This window comes from Plecotus auritus, assembly GCF_963455305.1.
Source record: "Plecotus auritus genome assembly, chromosome: 6".
Lineage (NCBI taxonomy): Eukaryota > Metazoa > Chordata > Mammalia > Chiroptera > Vespertilionidae > Plecotus > Plecotus auritus.
In genome coordinates this window covers 153902452-153919803 of record NC_137773.1, presented here as the reverse complement: position 1 = coordinate 153919803, position 17352 = coordinate 153902452, and the positions used below count along the sequence as shown (strand labels likewise).

Sequence of the window (17352 nt, the reverse complement as noted above, 5' to 3'; positions counted from 1 at the left end):
ATGTGGGAAATTGATACAAGTCACAAACTTCACCTGTAAAAAAAAAACAGGTGATCACTCAGCTGTACCAGGAGCTACTCTCCTAACCAAGATCACATTTTTTTTTTTCTGGCTTCTTTCAACTTCTAAAATCTATGCCATGGGATGGGTCAGGCCTCAACTCAGGTGTGGCTGGCAGGTGCCCCTCTAAGGAAAGTGAGGATCCTAGAAGGAGAGATGGCAGCCACGCAGTTTACACTCCCATCAATTTCCATCTCTGTCCTTTCCATTTCGGAGATGGCCAGGGCTGGCGTAAGCCCTAGTGCCTTGGAGAGGGCCAGGGTGGTCCTGAGATTCAATTATCTGCTTTAATCTGTGGCCTTAGTGACTGATGTCGTGAGGAGTCTGGGATTTCTATTTAGAGCAAGGATCTCGATATGCTTTTCCTGCCCTTTGCACACTGTTCCCTCTGGAAGGTGAGGGGAACTTCATCCCGCTTTGTCTCCACTACTCTGGGGCACAATGCACTGACCTAAGAAAACTGAGAAGCAAGATCAAGGATGAAAGCAGGGCCCCCAGCCCCACCTCTCCAGTCTCCACTTACTGGGGATGAACTGAGCAGATGGATGGATCTGGCCATTGGCAGAGCATTTTGTGGAATTTCAGAATCAAGAGCCAGGGAACCGTGTGGCTGATTTCTGAAGAATCCCATCAAATCTGTGCCATCTTAGTAATCATAACAGGACAAGAAAGGAAATTGCACTTGAGCAACCACACAATCAATTCATCCCAGATCTCTGAGCGGTGCCCTTTTGACAAAATGTACATTACTTTTTATCAGAAAATGAGAACTCCAAAATTCAGCAGATGTCTGTTTTTGCTCTGTGTTGCTGGAAGCTTGGAGTCATAGGTAAAGCTCACTACTACTAACTGCATTACTCACGATCCCCAATGCTAGCTTTTCCTTTTAAATCTCTTTTTTCTTCTATTTTTAACCAGACACATTGTGATTAATTGTGAGCCTCTTTGAGTACATTTTGGATGGAGATGAAGAATAAAATGTCAGGGAAGGAAGTGAAAAACGTCTTCTGTTTTGGTTTTTATTCCCATGGATCACAGCGGCTGCTTAACCAGGGCTGAATTAGAGAGTAACGGCAGCCTAGAGACTCAGAAAGGGTGATTGAAAAAAACACACACAAAAAAACCCAAAACAGTCTTATATTTAGCTTTGGGTTTCATACCTACAAATGTGTCTGGTGTTCTTGGAATTCATTTAAAGCAAAATAGCAAAGCTACCCTGTTTGACTTGGAAGGAGCTAGAAGTGTCTGCTTACTCCATCATTCTCTCATTTGCAAATTGAGTTTTAACTCTCAGAAAGGTACAAGGTGGGTCCTCTCTTAAGCCTCTGTAAGCTCCAGGAGGTCAAGTGTTTGAATTTCAAGACAAACAGAGGCAGCTGAGCTGTCAGCCAGGGCTCGTTAATTGAAATACTGATCCTGGCCTGGCTTCCTCTCCATGTCCCGTCTTCCGTGTTCCGTGATCTGACCATGTTTGGGTCACCCCACCCCTCATTCACAGCCTCCTGTGCACTCGGTTTTCCCAGGGCCCCAGTGTTCGGGTTCAGTTTTCAGCATATGAATGGGGGTGGGGGACACCAACAGTCCTTATCAGGTCAACTAATGAACTACCATCCAGATATTCAAGAGCTAACTGCAACCAACCTTAGCAACCAACCCTATTATTTCATCTCTTTTCATTTTTCCTGGGCCTTGATGCTCTTCCAAGCCTACAATATGTAAAGTCATTTGGGAAGTTCACTCACATTTTTGGTGTTTGTAAAAAGCTTCTCATGCTGAGAAGCAGAGGCTTTGAATTCTCTCTTCACAGAGCTCTTGTGGCTCAGGTGAGATCCCAGGACTGGTGCCAGCCCCCCAGGACTCTGTCATGCTGGGGGCGGGGGGGTGTGAGGAGTAAGATGGGGCTTGGAGCATAGGACCCACAGAAGGCTGCTCTTCTGCTGGGCTAGGAGGCATCTTGGACCCCCTCCTGCTCCTCAGCATACACTCACACTCATGTACTCACTCACACTTAAGCACTCACACACTCACTCATACACACTCACTCATACATACACTCACACACACTCACCTGGGATTTTTCAGGCTGCCTTCTGTCAGTTAACCCCTCAAAGGGCAGAGAGGAGGGAGGTGGTTTATTTCCTACACCAGGTTGCTTCTCCCTACTGAGTAGGTTGAGCCCCGGCTGAACGAACACTCAGTGACCTTAGGATTGGGTGTCTCTTAGATAGGGGACCAGCCCAATCTTCACGTGGGAAACAGCGTGGACAGACTCTTGAGCCAGGATCACCCCTAAGATGGTGTTGCCTTTCAGCACTTGGCTAGGGAGCGCCTCTTCCTCCTTGGGAATCTTCATTGTTCTCGAGCCCTGACTCTCATTCCTTGGTGTGGGAACCAGAGGGCAGTCAGCACAAAGCAGTTGGCAGCTAGAATGACAGCTACTCTAGATTGTCATCCTTGTTACTTTATGTAGAAGCCAGCTCCCAAGCACCACGTCCTAAGACTGCCTTAAAAACCTTACTCCTAGAGAAGCAAAGGTCTGGGGCTGGGTGCAGTTATGAAGGTTGTGCATGCCCACGCCTAAAGGATGCCTCAAATACCACAGGCACTGTGCGTTTGCATGTTTACTTCTAAATTTTCTGGCAGCTAGCCTTAAAGCTTCTTGTTCTAGCAAAAGGAGTATATTATGACAAGTTTTCTGAGGGATGGGATTAAAAGGTCATGAGGAAGGGATTCCTTTTTCCAGTCCATACCACGTTGCCATATGGCTCTCGGCCTGTTCTGTGGGCGGGGGAACCAGGGCTAGTAGCCAGGCCCCGAATTCTCTGGCCAGGGATTTGAGAGAGCATTGACTTTGAAATAGTTGATTTGTGGCTTATTACACTGTTTGCTCACCATTCCCGCCCCACCTTATTAATGAAAGCTCTTAAAGACCTCTCCTTGCTTCTGGGGCAACAGGTCCTCGCCTGGTGATAGACACCTCTTGCCTTGAGCCTCAGAGGCAGCTGGGCCCTTTGCTCTCTCAAAGAGCAGCAGCTATTAGGAGCTGTGCCTGATGGTTTCTACCACTTTGCTTTGCTTGACAGGAGGTGAGGAAATGTCTGGCAAGGCCACTGAAAGGGGACGCTGTCCCAGGCCACAGCACACAGAGCATCGCTATGGGCAGTGGGGAGAGAGGAGAACTCAGACCCCGCTGTGCAGCTTTTCTTTCAAACCTCACCTGTGAGGGCCTGCAAGCCTAACGCTGGGGCCAGAGAAGACCGCATGCACAGGAAGCAGCGAATGGGGGGTGGGGCGACCCAAAGGTGTCAGATCACAGAAGACTGGACATGAGCAGGGAGCCAAGCCAGGATGGGTCAAGAACCAGCTGTACACCAGGATGGGTCAAGAACCAGCTGTACACGGGGGTGGGGGGGTTAAGGGGGGGAGAGAGAGGAGAGGAAGAGCCAGGAAATTAGAATTTTATGGACTCACCACCTCTTAACTATGGAAGCCTTCTCAGGAAGCCCCATTTTATTTATAGCTGAGGAAACAGAGGTATTGATTGCCAAGTTCTTTTCCCTCAGCCTAGGGTGAGAAATCTCCAGATCTGTGAAAATGGTGCCGATGTGAGAAGCAGACATCACGAGGAACTGGTTTTAATCACTGTTTTAATGCATGTCTCACAATCAGGAGTGGGCATGACTAAATGTTTCTCCCTGATCCACTTCTCCAAGTCTTTTTAAAAATTCATATACAATAAAAAGAGCAGTAGACCCAGAGTGTGTCTAACAGCTCCAGAGTGTGTGCATGCCCTCACACACCTGCTCGCCTCCCTGAACTCGCATTGCCCTGTGAAATGGAGCTAAAAATATCTGCCTGAGGCATCTGAAAAGAGTCCATTAGGGTTATACATAAGGCTTAATAATGTTAATTACTGACTTCCTAAATGTCCAAATAAAGGAGCAGAGGGAACAGCCCGCCTGTCAAGTGTCTATTCTCTATGACTCATTTGCCCTCCCTGAACTCAGTACTTTCAATATTTTTATTGATTTCAGAGAGGAAGGGAGAGGGAGAGAGAGATAGAAACATCAATGATGAGAATCATTGATCGGCTGCCTCCTGCATGCCCCCTACTGGGGATGGAGTTGCAACCCAGGCATGTGCCCTTGACTGGAATCTATCCACGGACCCTTCAGTCCGCAGGCCAATGCTCCATCCACCGAGCCAAACCGGCTAGGGCTGAACTCAGTACTTTCAATAGTGAAATTATGAGATAGGACCAGATGATTTTAAAGGCCCCTCTGAGAGCCATCCCTCTGTGATCCCAAGATGAGACTTAGATGGGGGATGGGTGGGATCAATGTTAGGTTCCATCCTGATGATACACGGTCATTGTGATTTTGAGAACAGAATCCAAGATGATGGCCCCGTAGGGCTGTGTGCTGACTTGTCCTAGTCCTGGTGCCAAAATTATACATGTCTCCTGGTCTATGTCAGCCAGGAGGGGACAGTAATCTGTGTCACAGAACTGGGCACACTTGATCCTTCTTGATTTCATTCGAGCTCTGATTATTCTTTATTAAAAAGGAATCTGGACTATTAACAATTTACTTCATGTTGCTCGAAACCTTCTCCATCTGGTGAAATGCTAACACCTTTACCTCTTCGCCCAGACATTTTAATTTTCATACGTGTGGTCATCTCTAATTTCAAATGAGACAGTCAACATTTATCATGGGAAGAGTGCAAGAATAAGAGTCCTGGGCTTGGTTCTGGCATCAGCCCTGTCTGGCTGCACATCATAAAAAACAACCATTTATTGAGCTCCTACTGTGTGACAGGTCTCCATGAGCCCGAGGCATGCCTGAGGTGGGCCAAGATGAGCTAGTCACCACCAGGTGTTGGTTTCCTGAGTGGGACATTCAGATTGAGGGAAATGGTTGACAAGACATGTTCAGGAACTGTTTTGAGTGGATCAAGGAAGCAGGGAGAGAATGACAACAAGACGGGGAAAGAGAACAGAGAAATGGTCAAAGGAAAATGTTAAATGTTAGGCTAAGGCAGTGGTCGGCAAACTCATTAGTCAACAGAGCCAAATATCAACAGTACAACGATTGAAATTTCTTTTGAGAGCCAATTTTTTTAAACTTAAACTTCTTCTAACGCCACTTCTTCAAAATAGACTCACCCAGGCTGTGGTATTTTGTGGAAGAGCCACACTCAAGGGGCCAAAGAGCCGCATGTGGCTTGCGAGCCGCAGTTTGCCGACCACTGGGCTAAGGGGTGTGTAATGCAGCCCTCTCCAACGTCATATTCCAAGGGCTGGCCTTAGTTAGAAAAGTAAAGACCCCTTTCTAGAAACCAGAAAACCAAAGAATGCTAGTTCTCAATGGAGCTTTAGCAATCACCGCATCTAATGTTTTGGTTTCAGGGGAGAGTGACCTAGCAAAGTGTAGAGACTCCCAGGTTATGTTACAGCTGTGATTAGAAAGTTGACTTTTCATCAAAGGTACTGATAACCCTGGTACGCTGTGACCAGGGGTGTTTGCAACTTAATAGAAATTGTTCTCCAGGCCTCAGTTTCTGTGTCTATCAAACAAGGTAGATACAACTCTACTTCCCTGTGCTTCTTAAAAGCCTCAAACACATTAAAAAACAAAACAAACAAAGAAACAAAAAACAACCCTAAGGAATATGGTGCTCTCTAATGGTCATCTTTTTCAATGATAGATAGATGGTCTGTGAGTGGCTGAGGCTATAGACCAAGCATGTCAAACTCACAGCCTGGGGGCCGCATGTGGCCCACAAGGAATATTTTTGTGGCTCAGCCAATATAACGGTATATAAAAAACGTTCCAATAAAAATTTCCTAACTTAATTTTTACAATATCCTGTTATACATAATCCTATGTAATAAAAGGGTAATATGCAAATTGACCCTAACGCTTAACAACCGGTCGCTATGACACACACTGACCACCAGGGGGCAGACACTCAAAGCAAGAGCTGCCCCCTGGTGGTCAGTGGGCTCCCACAGGGAGAGCTCTGGTCACCAACAAGCCGGACTGACAGCTGCGATCGCAGCAGTGGTGGTGAGAGCCTCTCCTGCCTCCTCAGCAGCACTAAGGATGTCCACCTGACGGCTTAGGCCTGATCCCCTGCGGAGTGGGCCTAAGCTGGCAGGTGGACATCCCCTGAGGGGTCCTGGACTGTGAGAGGGTGCAGGCTGGGCTGAGGGACTCCCCCCAAGTGCACAAATTTTCGTGCACCAGGCCTCAAGTCTATAATAATAAAAGCGTAATATGCTAATTAGACTGGACAACCTTCTGGATGAAGCTGGGGCTGTGAGGGCTGAGCCCTTTGCACGAATTTCATGCATTGGCCCTCTAGTTATTAATAACGAACTACAATGTTTGCTAATGACTGATTACTACAATCGTGTTGAATTCATTTCCCTTACACGCCTTACGCGCAGGCGCACCATTTCTCTCCACTATTACTGGCAGCAATAATTTTAGCAGCCAATTGCCACGTCATTAGTCTTGGACTAACTTGTTTGGTGTGCGCAACAGGAAATATTTCACTTTCGGAGAACAAGAAAAATAGGTTTATTTGCATTACGCTTATTAATTTGTGCAGTTATTCAGTGTCTGATAAGTTATTGCTCAAGAAAAATTATTAATTTTTATTAAAATGTTCTATTATTTTACTATGTTAATGATTACTCATTTATTTCAGCCCTTTGTATTCAGCATGTCTCTATCAAAATAAACCTATGTTTCTATGAAAATTGAAGCTTTTTTTTTTTTGCAGCCCACATAAATTTAAACCTTGTTTACTTGGCCCGTGTTAGCCTTTGAGTTTGACATGCTTGCTCTAGATGGTCTCTCCCCGCTCCCACGTCTGGCTCCCCAAACCCCAGTGGGTGATTACCTGTCACCAGCTATTCTGCTGAGGAGGGGCTCCAGCCAGCCCGGGTGGCACTCGCAGTGGGAGTCCATGAAGACCAGCACGTCCCCAGTGGCCCTGGTGGCGCCCAGCATCCGGGCCCCAATGGCACCCAGCCTCTTGCTGCTCCTGAGCAGCCTCACCCGCTCCAGCTTGGCCACATACTCGCTGAGAGCGGTCTTGAGCTGTCCTGGAACCGACAGGGCAGTGGTCAGTGCAACATTTCACCACTTGACTGGTGCATTTCTCAGTGGTAAATGTGCTGATTTATTCCTTTGTAATTAATTTTTGGGTAAGTTTGTTAGCTCCAAGTTCATTCCCTAGAGAAGGGTCTCTATTAATGAAGTTGTTAAAATTTCTGAACATGGACGTCTGAGAACCAGCCCCTCGGTGACGCCCCTGTACTGAGCAATGCTCATCCTTTTCTCCAACATTCATTCTCGCCTCCACTTTTTTTCTAAAAAAATATATTTTATTGATTTTTTACAGAGAGGAAGGGAGAGGGATAGAGAGTTAGAAACATCGATCAGCTGCCTCCTGCACACCCCCTACTGGGGATGTTCCCACAACCAAGGTACGTGCCCTTGACCGGAATCGAACCTGGGACCTTTCAGTCCTCAGGCTGACGCTCTATCCAGTGAGCCAAACCGGTTTCGGCTCGCCTCCACTTTTTTAACAGAAATTTGATCAGAGCAGCTAGAAGCACTTACCTACCAAGACTTCTTAGTAAGTAGCCCTTTGATCCAATTCTGGTAAAAATATACTAAATAAGACGATTCTGGAAAAACTATTGTTTTATTAAATTTTTCTAAACTTAGCTGGTCTCTGCCTTTTCACCCTTTTCCTGCCCCAAATATGGATGTGATGCCCAGAGGTAGAGCAGCCTCACTGTGGTTATGAGGCCAAAAGCCACGCTCCACGTGTGGAGATGGAAAGCAGAAGGAGCTGAGGACAATGGAAATAGCTCACATCCCCACGGCCCAGCTCCTTGGCCTCTACACACGAAAGGAGAAGAAAAGTCTCCCCAGTTCATCAGCTGATGGGGAGGGACCACAGGTGTGCTCTTGAGAGAACTCGGCCCCAGCTGAGGGTTTGGAGACTCTGGGCACCTTCATCAGCCAACCCAGCTTAGCCCAGGACCTGCTCATTCGTCTGCCTACTATGCAGCTGATGTGATTCAGGAACCCCAGGCACTCCTGAGGCCTCCGGCTAGTCTGACTCCCTGCCATGGCCAGACTGGCTGAACTCCCAACATGAGGAACTTCGGAAGAACTAACAGAGGCCCCTGGCCTCTCTGTCCTGTCCTCTGTCATTCCCCTTAGAAAGTGCTTTGCAGACCTCACAAGTGCTTGGCTTCCCTTGGAGCAGTCTGATCTCCCCACAAGGCCAGGAAGGGCTCTGTCGGCCGTTTAGTTGAGCCAGAAATATACTCCTCAGGCCCCAGACACAGACTGGAGCAGTGATGCTCTCAAAGTATGGTCCAGAGACCAGCAGTATCGGCATCACCTGGGAGCTTGTTGAAATACACAGTATTGAGCCCAATACCAGGCCCAGGAACTCTGGAGTGGGCCCGGAAATCAGTTTTAACAAGCTTGCCAAGCGATCCTGATGCACATTCAATGAGAACCAGTGCCCTGGAAGTCAGGCAGGGGGTCCCTCTCTCTCCATCTTCCTTTAGGCACTCAGCCATGCCGTGGCTGGTCCCCACTAGTGAGTTTCCTGTCAATGGAAACATTCGAGCAGAATCTGCAGGTTGGGCTCTGGGCCTGACTCCGCTGCACTTGGCATAACTCAGCTCCGGTCAGTTCTCTTATCTGGACCCCAGTTTCCTTACCTGGGAAGCGAGTGGGAAGATTTAATGCCTAATGCATGTCAAGTAGCTTAGCTGGCCCTGTGTCTAGGAGGCAGGGAACGCTCACCAAGTGGCCACCCCTTGTGGTTCCTGAGTGTCTTGGGCAGAAGCTTATGGGACTGTGAGGAGTCGGGGCTCGGGGGAGAGATCCCAGGGGCCCAGCTGGAGCGACCCTCCAGAGACTCTCACCTTGCTTGTCTTTTTCACCGTTTCTATCCTGTTCCCCCACTTCCGTACTGGTGGCCCCGGGGGCTCTGCAGTCATGAATTACCTGCACCTGAATTCTCATCTGGAGGTCCGCTTCCGGGAACTTTTCCTAAACAGGTTCCAGGCCCCCGTGTTTGCATGGAAACCCACCCCCCCCCCCCCCAGGGATTCCCTCCCGCCTGGTGGAGCCTGGAGGAAGCCCACAGCCACCTTGCTGGCTGAGGTCGTCCACGAGGATCACCTCCTTCAGGAAGGCCCTGGGCGCCGTGTCCAGGATGCTGTGCACCGTTCTCAGGAGGGTGGACCAGGCCTCGTCATGGAAACAGAGGATGATGCTGGCTGTGGGCAGGCTGTCCTCAGGGTGCTGCTGCAGACACCTGCAGGGATGACAACCGGGGACCATGGGAAGAAAGGCCATAGAAAGTGTCCAACATCCTCGAACTCACTTCCCAGGCCCTGACTGTGGCTGCTCCAACCACATGCTTTGTCTCCCAACTCTACAGCTCTCCCTGAGTTTTCTTAAAATTCCCACACAAAGAGAGCCCAGTTCACCCCCACAGCGGTGCTGTGTACCACCTCCCAGCCTCCCAGTCCTTGGAGCCCAAGAGCTCCTTTCCAATGTTTAATCCATGCCTTTGTCAGAAGAGTGGAGATGTGTTGCCACTATTCTCAGCAGATGATTGTCCTGATCTGTAAAAATGGGAATGAATTGTCCTAGGCAGTTAGACAGACTTGAGCAGGGCAAGGACAATGGGCCAGAAGGTCACCAGGATGGAAAGTCCCAGATGCCTAGCAACAGACAATCAATTGTAGGGTGGACCTCACCCCCAGGGTGACTTTTCCTCCCTAGAGATAACATCTAGGCCTCAGTTGTATTTCAGCTCCAGGCCCAGATAAGCAATAAAACCAGCCCTGGCTGACTTCAGGATCAGCTGCATTGAATAATGACCCTGCCTTAATGCTGGCCAATCAATCAGTGGAGACCACAACTCTGAAAGGACACACCTAGAAAATCGCTGAATAGTCTGTTGAGATCTTTGCTGGGGACCTCCCCTAAGATCTCCACCCATAAAACCCTTAGGACAGAGGTCCCAGTGTGCTCTCCCTCCAGGTAGCATGCCCTCCCCTCCCCTCCCCTCCCCTGGCCTTGACTGAAGACTGGCCGAAGACTGAAGATGCCCAGACTCGATGACCCCCATCACCCTCGCCGAGCCCAGGGTAATGCTCAAGGTAGCGGGTAAGCCGGTCTCCTTTCTGGTCGATACGGAGGCTACCTTCTCTGTCCTGCCCTCCTTTTTCAGAGTCATTTTTCCCTTCCACGATCTCAGACATGGGTATTGATGGCAAATCACCCTTTAATGCTCTGAAAACTGCTCTGGCCTCAGCGCCTTCTCACCCCGCCCTCTCCCCACTCCACCCTCCCTAGAGAACAACTTTCTTGCTGGCACAGGCTTATCAGAAACTTAGATCTTTATCTCTAGGAAAAAGTGGCAGTTTTAAAAATGCAAGCAATACGAGACCTACAGCCTCCCACTTCTGCAGACCAGATCTTGTCCTCTCTAGGGCTGGGAGGATTCTTCTGCCATTGGGTCCCAAATTTTGCTGTCCTAGCTAAGCCCCTATACCAGGCCACTAAAGAAATACCAGTAGGCCCCCTCTCCTCATCCTCCCTCGTTCGCCAGGCTTTTTCTAAGCTCCAGGATACCCTTCAGTCCCCAGTCCTGAACCCAGCCACTCTCCCCGCTGCCTCTACCCAACCTGCAGCAATGCACTCCTGCCCTGAGGTCGTCAGAGGCCCTCACTCAACCTCTGGCTGGACTCTCAGATTTTCCTCTCTAATCCTGACTTAACTAAACTGCACATACCCTACCGCCCACAATCATCGGGTAAGATCGAGAGGATCAACAGCCTCCTTAAAGACCATCTAACTAAACTCTCTCTAGAAATTCGCAGCTCCTGGCTGTACCTCCTGCCCATGGCCCTGACCGGAATCTGGGCTACACCAAGGAACCCCACCTTCTTAAGCCCTTTTGAACTCCTATATGGGAGACCCTTCTTGCTCAACCATTGTCTCCCTACTGACCCTCCTCTCCTGGCTACTTATCTTCCATACCTGCCCTTACTCAGGCAACTGCTCCAGGAACATGCTGACAGGTTTCTGCCCAGGCCAGAACCAGCCGACCAAGACTCCCGAGGACCAGCCCTCCAGCCGGGAACTCAGTCCTCCTCAAGAACCTTACCCCCAGGTTGTATTTCAGCTCCAGGCCCAGAAAAGCAGCAAAACCAGACAAGTGATGCTGTGGCAGCCTCAGGACCAGCTTTTACCTCCCAAGTGACTCAACAGGCTTGCTCTTGAGACTTCACCAACCAGTCCCTTGGGGAAATCATGCTGCTGCACCCTCGTCCAGCACGGAAAACATTCCCTGTTTTTCGCTCACTTAACCCATGGCTCCTCCCATCATTAGGCCCACTGATATATATCCCTTTAATTTTGCTCTTTGGCCCCTGTCTCATGCGCTGTTTCACTAGTTTTTTGCAGAACAGAATGCAGGCATTCACCAACCAGAAGTTGGGAGAGATCTATCTGGCTTTGAATTCAGAACCTAGCACCAGAATCCTTGAGACCCCAGGTAGATGCCCCTAACAACGCCCCCTCTCAGCAGGAAGTAGCTACGGAAAAATGGACCTTCACTCCCTGACCTTGCCTGGACTCTCAATTTTTTTAATATCACCAAAAGCCTGGAATGGTAGATCCTCCCTTCCCCCGACTGGTGGGCAGAGTATGAGCATCTGCGCCGGGACATCCAATCAGCGTGTGCTGAGTTCCCTGGGCCCCACCCCTTCCCATTCCTCCCTGGGCCCAACCCCTTCTTGTTCCTCCCCTCAAAAGGCGTGTTCACTGCTGCATGTGTTGCTGCTCTCCCAGTCTGTGAGTCAGCCTGGCTGGCTCACTCTCTTCCTCCTCCTCCTCTAATCCTGGTTTTTCTACCTCCTCTGTAATGAATCTCGCTCGTTAGTGTGAAATAAACCTCCTCTTTAACATGCCTTGGTCTCCTGTTTCCTGGGCCTGGAACCTTACACTTTCTTAGCCAGAACCCAAGTACTGAGGTTGCTAAACCAAGGTTTGGTCTGACCCCAGTGGTCTAACACCTGGTGCCATTCTCACCACCTGCAGCAGAAAGATATGTTACCAATCTCTTAGAGCTGTTGTGAGGCCTAAATAGGGTGACGTACATAATAAGTGTCCTATGAACAGTAATTGTCATCCATTTAAGGGCAGGGACATATTTCTTTATTTTTGTATTCCTAAAACCTAGCATAGCACCTGGCACATAGTAAATGTTTATTATTATTATTATTATTATTATTATTATTATTATTGTTATTATTGAAGAAGGGACAAGGATTAGACATTTATGGATGTCAACAACAATGTGCCGGACACTGTGCTAGGCCCTTCACTGACTTAACTGTATGTTCACCCTGTAATAAGTCTGTGGCTTGGGCTATTTTACCCCATTTTACAGATGGGAAAACTGAGGCTCGTTAGAAGGCAATACTCATTAAAGGCCATATTATCGATAAATGGCAATGCTGGATATTTCCCTTCAGAACTATCATGCCCTTTCTGCTTTGCTGGTTTATGGCTGGATAGAAGGGGTGCATGGTGTTACCCCTGCCGGGAGGCTGGTTCCCTCCTTCTGTCCAGGTGAATAGGAAGCTCTGTACTTGCTTGGCATTGCGTCTGTTGAGATTTTGAGTGAGACCACAGTATAATAACCTGATACATGGAGCTGGGTGTGGCTCACAATTGTTCACAAAGGGCACTTCCCTAAAAATACCTTTCCAAAGGGCTTCTTTCTAGGTTTTAGCTGTTAAAACCACATCTCTTCTCAGAGGGGTATTTGCCTTTGAACAGGGGTTGTCTCAAGGGCTCCAAGCTTCCAACATCTAAAGGCACCTGTGATGGTGGACCTGCAGGCAGAGTGACAACCAGACTGGCCCTGCCTGAGGGAAATGCCCCAGAAATGGTGTCGGCCAAGCTGCTCATTCACCGAGTGTCCTTTGCCTGGGAGAGTCCTAACCAAGCTGACACTCTCAATGAGCAGGAAACCTGCCTGAGACTCAGTGCAAAATCCCATTGTGGAGGGAAAATTGATACTAGGTAAGTGTGAGGAGGAAACTGGTCTTGCAAGGCGTGTCAGGCCATAAAAACTGTAAACAATGCACTTCCCTGAGGGGGGGGGGGGTCGTTATCGCTGGCCCCAGGACAGATAATCGGATATGGCCTGGGGACCCCCAACACCTGGGGGCCTTCCTGTAAGCCCACGAAAGGGGGTGGAACCATATCTGCAAGACAAAGACCCCAGAAGATTATAAAAGTGAAGCCCTCTGTGTGTTTCTTCACTCTGATTTGGAAATTATTCCCGGAGTCCACTAGTTAATAAACGGGGTCCCTCCCTTTCTCTAGGAAGTGTGCTTGGTATTTCTTTGGTCTTCTGCAACAAGTGCTTTAAGGTAAGAGTAAAACAGAATTCCCAGGTAATTGCTTTATTTTTTTTAAATATATATTTTTATTATTTCATAAAGGAAGGGAAAGGGAGAAAGAGATAGAAACAGCAATAATGAGAGAGAATCATTGATCAGCTGCCTCCCACAACCCGGGCATGTGCCCTTGACCAGAATCAAACCTGGGCCCCTTCAGTCCACAGGCTGACACTCTATCCACTGAGCCAAACCGGCTAGGACCCCAGATAATTTTTTTAAAAGCACATGACCATCTCATAAAATACTGGTGCCAATTATTCATTAGTTTATGTATTTATACATTATTTCTTTCAGTAAAGAATTTGAAGTCACTCCCAAGAAATATGTATAATGAAATAATGCTAAAATAAAAATAAGGATGAAAAGTCAAGAGTAGGGAAATATGAAAGTACAGAAAGCCAACATTTAGAGAAAGAACATAAATATACATAGGGCCTTAGCATTTCTAGAATGAATTTTAAATTGGACTCTGAGCTTCCTGGTAGCCAAAGTAAAATGAGAGATTTATTCTGCAACACAATTGCCACCATCTGAGAAGTTACCTATCACATTTTTAAGAGGAAGTGATGCTCTTTCTGGTATTTTAAAAATTTTTATAACTTTTTATTTCAAAACTAGAGGCCTGGTGCACGAAATTTGTGCACAGGTAGGTTCCCTAGGCCTGGCTGGCGATCAGGTCCAATCAGGTTCCCCTCCTCCCTGCCTCCTTCTTCCCTCACTCCCTTAGTGCCCTGCTGCCACCACCACTGGTCGCCTGCTATGTTCCACACCGCCCCCTGGTGGTCAGTGCACATCATAGCGAGCGATTGAACTCCCATTCTCTTGGTCAAACTCCCGAAGGGACACTTTGCATATTAGCCTTTTATATATATAGATAGTTTAAGACTCACAAGAAGTTGCAAAAATAGCACAGAGAGTTCCAGTGTTATCTTTGCCCAGTGATAACATCTTACATACCTATCCACACAATGTTCAAAAGCAGGAACTTGACATAGTTCAACACCATCCACTCAAATACAAACCTTATTTGAATTTCACCAGTTTTTACATCCAGCACTAATTGTTAAAGGACATTTCTATGGAGTTTAAAAAGAAGTCCCCACATGGGTAACAGTGTCCTTAGAAACATCCCAAAGACAAATAAAGTAATGAACTTTATATGGACTTTTACAGTCCGATTTCAGGGCTGTTCAAATAACAAGTCCAGAGTGAAACCAGTTCCTGGTAAGGTTTTAGGAAGATAATTGAGTCCCCACCTCCTCTGGCAAACCCACATGCTGAGTCTTTTATACCCCTTCAGTCTCCCTCCTACTCCCTGACCCCCTTCCCTATCCCTGTGCCCCGGGGGAGCTTTCCTCCTCTAATCCACCAGACTTTGAGGATTCCCACTCCACCCTCAGAGTTGCACTAGACCTTGTGTCCTCTCCATTTCCTTTGTGGTTGTGGGTACCTACAAATCCAGAGATTCTAGGACTGGAGCCTTGGGGGACTATGAAAAGAAATCTCACCTCAATAAATGCATTGGCCACGAGAAAACCTAAGATATTACTTGGGTAATTGCCAGGAGTCTGACCGTTTTCCAACTCAGATAGGAAAGGAATTTGGCGACAGAGAGGCCTGCATGTGAAATTCCCGGGGTGCAGTTTTATAGGGATCAAAGTTCGTCCCCATGCCTTCCCAAGGGACTAGCCCCTTTCTCCACCCCAATCCAGAGAAGATGAGAACGGAAACAGCACAAGTATGTGGTGTGTGCGTGCATGAGTGTATGTGTACACGTATGTGTGGGTCCTTGAAGTGAGGTTGTCAAAAAAGCTTAGACTTTGGAATCAAATATATTTAGATTTGAACCTTCTGCTTCCTAAGTTTCCATGGGTGAGAGATTCAATATTTATAAGCTTCAGTTTCTTCATCGGAAAAATAAGGATAATAATATTTACCTTCAGAACCTGCTGTGAGACTCTAAGAATAATTATAAGCACTTAACAGACAGTGGCTATTTCATGGAGATCTTGGGAAAAGATAAGATGTGATTAGCCTTTGTATCATCTTTGTAAAATATAATTATCTTTTTTTTAAAAAAATACGTTTTTATTGATTTTTTAGAGAGAGAGGAAGGGAGAGGGATAGAGAGATAGAAACATCAATGAGAGAGAAATATCATTTATTGGCTGCCTCCTACAGCCCATTTCCCTCCCGCCCACCCACCCCCCCCCCCCCCGACACCTCCATCCCAAGGGAATGGTGCTTCCAACCTGGGCATGTGCCCTTACTGGTAACCTGCCCTGACCTATAATGGAACCGGTGACCTTTTGGTTCCTGGGTCAATGCTCAACAGCTGAGCTACACCAGCTAGGCATAATTATCTTTAAACAACCACTCTACAGTATAGCATAAGACGCCTCCTGAACTATTTAGGAAGTGTGTTAACAGCGCTCACATCAAGGAAGTGCTTAGCACAGTGCCTGGCGCATCCTGGGGACTCCATCAACAAGAGATTCTTACTGAATTCTCACTCTTTAAGACCACACTCCCCGCATATTCCTCAAAGTCAGTATAGAGAGCCTCCTGCTCAGCTAAATAGCCAGTGTCCCAGGGCAACCAACTTCCTGTCTCTGACCTCAGGGAATGGTGTCTGCAGAGAGGTCGTCTAGCCTGATGACTCAGGGCATGGATGCTGGAACTCCGCCACTTCCTCACTGTGTAAGTGGCCTTGGGCAAGGCACTTTGCTCCTTGGTGCCTTGGTTTTCTCAGGGTAATAATAGCAGCACCCACTTCGCAGGGCTGCTGTGATGGCAAAGTGGCCTCCGTAGAGCACCAAGAGCCCTGGCTGGCAGGTAAACGCTGTGTGGGTATTTCCCCCTGTTCCTGGAAGAGGTGCCGTTGCTATAAGATGGATCACTAAGGCTATTCCAGCCTTGTAATTCTGTTCTTACTCTTTGGGACGCTCTTGGGATAGGCGGGAGGAAGGGAAGAGAGAAAACCAGATCTCTTAAAGTTCTCTCTTTAAGAGAACTTTTAAAGAGTATTTCTTAAGACTCCCTTTCTCTCCAGCTGTCTTGCTCCAGAATTTTCTGTTTGTATGGGTAGAAAGAGCTGTGCTCTCTCTTCACAGTGAGAGAGGATGGCCAACAGATAAATGGGCAAGGAGTGCGACTGGGATAAACTTAATAGGTTGCTAAGGATTTGGAAAGGCCCCCTGGGTTTTTGAAAGTCAACACAAAGCTGAAGACGATGCCTCCCTGGGCTGTGGAGGTGGGTGTTTTGTGACTCAGCCCAGAGAGGACTTTCATCTGCTCCGTGGGGGAAGCTCACAGCCTTCAGGACCACACAGACAGCTCTGGGGCATCTCTTCGGGCAACTGCAAAACTGCCAGGTGGTGAGAGCTGAATAATCACAGGCATAATCAGGTGTTTTAGGGGAGATAAGCTTGGGCTCTGGGTGAATCCTGGGGTTCGCGAGGAGGCCCAGCACCTCAACATGGCTCTGGAGTACAGTGCTAAATCCTATAGACACTGGCAAGGCCTTGTGTCTCAGGCCCGTCAGATACTTCTCAGAGGAGGCAGGGGTTGATTGTTTCTGGTGGGTAGAATGACCTGGAGGAGGTGGGCTGTGGATGGGGCAGGCTGTGTAGCCCCCAGACACAGTATATGCATGGGCTCCTGGGGTCCATGGTCATCTTCCCAGGGATGGGCTTTGTCAGCCTGTGGGTAACACTGAGCCTTGTGAGGGTGGGCAAATGGGATGAGCCCTCTCTGTG

At 48.0% G+C, this 17352-nt stretch overlaps 1 protein-coding gene across 1 annotated transcript in view; it reads right to left on the bottom strand.

Annotated features, from left to right (window-relative positions):
* The window catches only part of GALNT15 (polypeptide N-acetylgalactosaminyltransferase 15), a 40720-nt gene that overhangs the window by 13377 nt on the left and 9991 nt on the right, over positions 1-17352 (bottom strand). The window contains exons 2-3 of the mRNA XM_080676343.1: positions 9257-9423; positions 6973-7177 (exon numbers count right to left, since the gene is read on the bottom strand). Of these exons, the coding sequence (XP_080532469.1) occupies positions 6973-7177; positions 9257-9423 (372 nt within the window). The remainder of the gene's footprint in view (positions 1-6972; positions 7178-9256; positions 9424-17352) is intronic.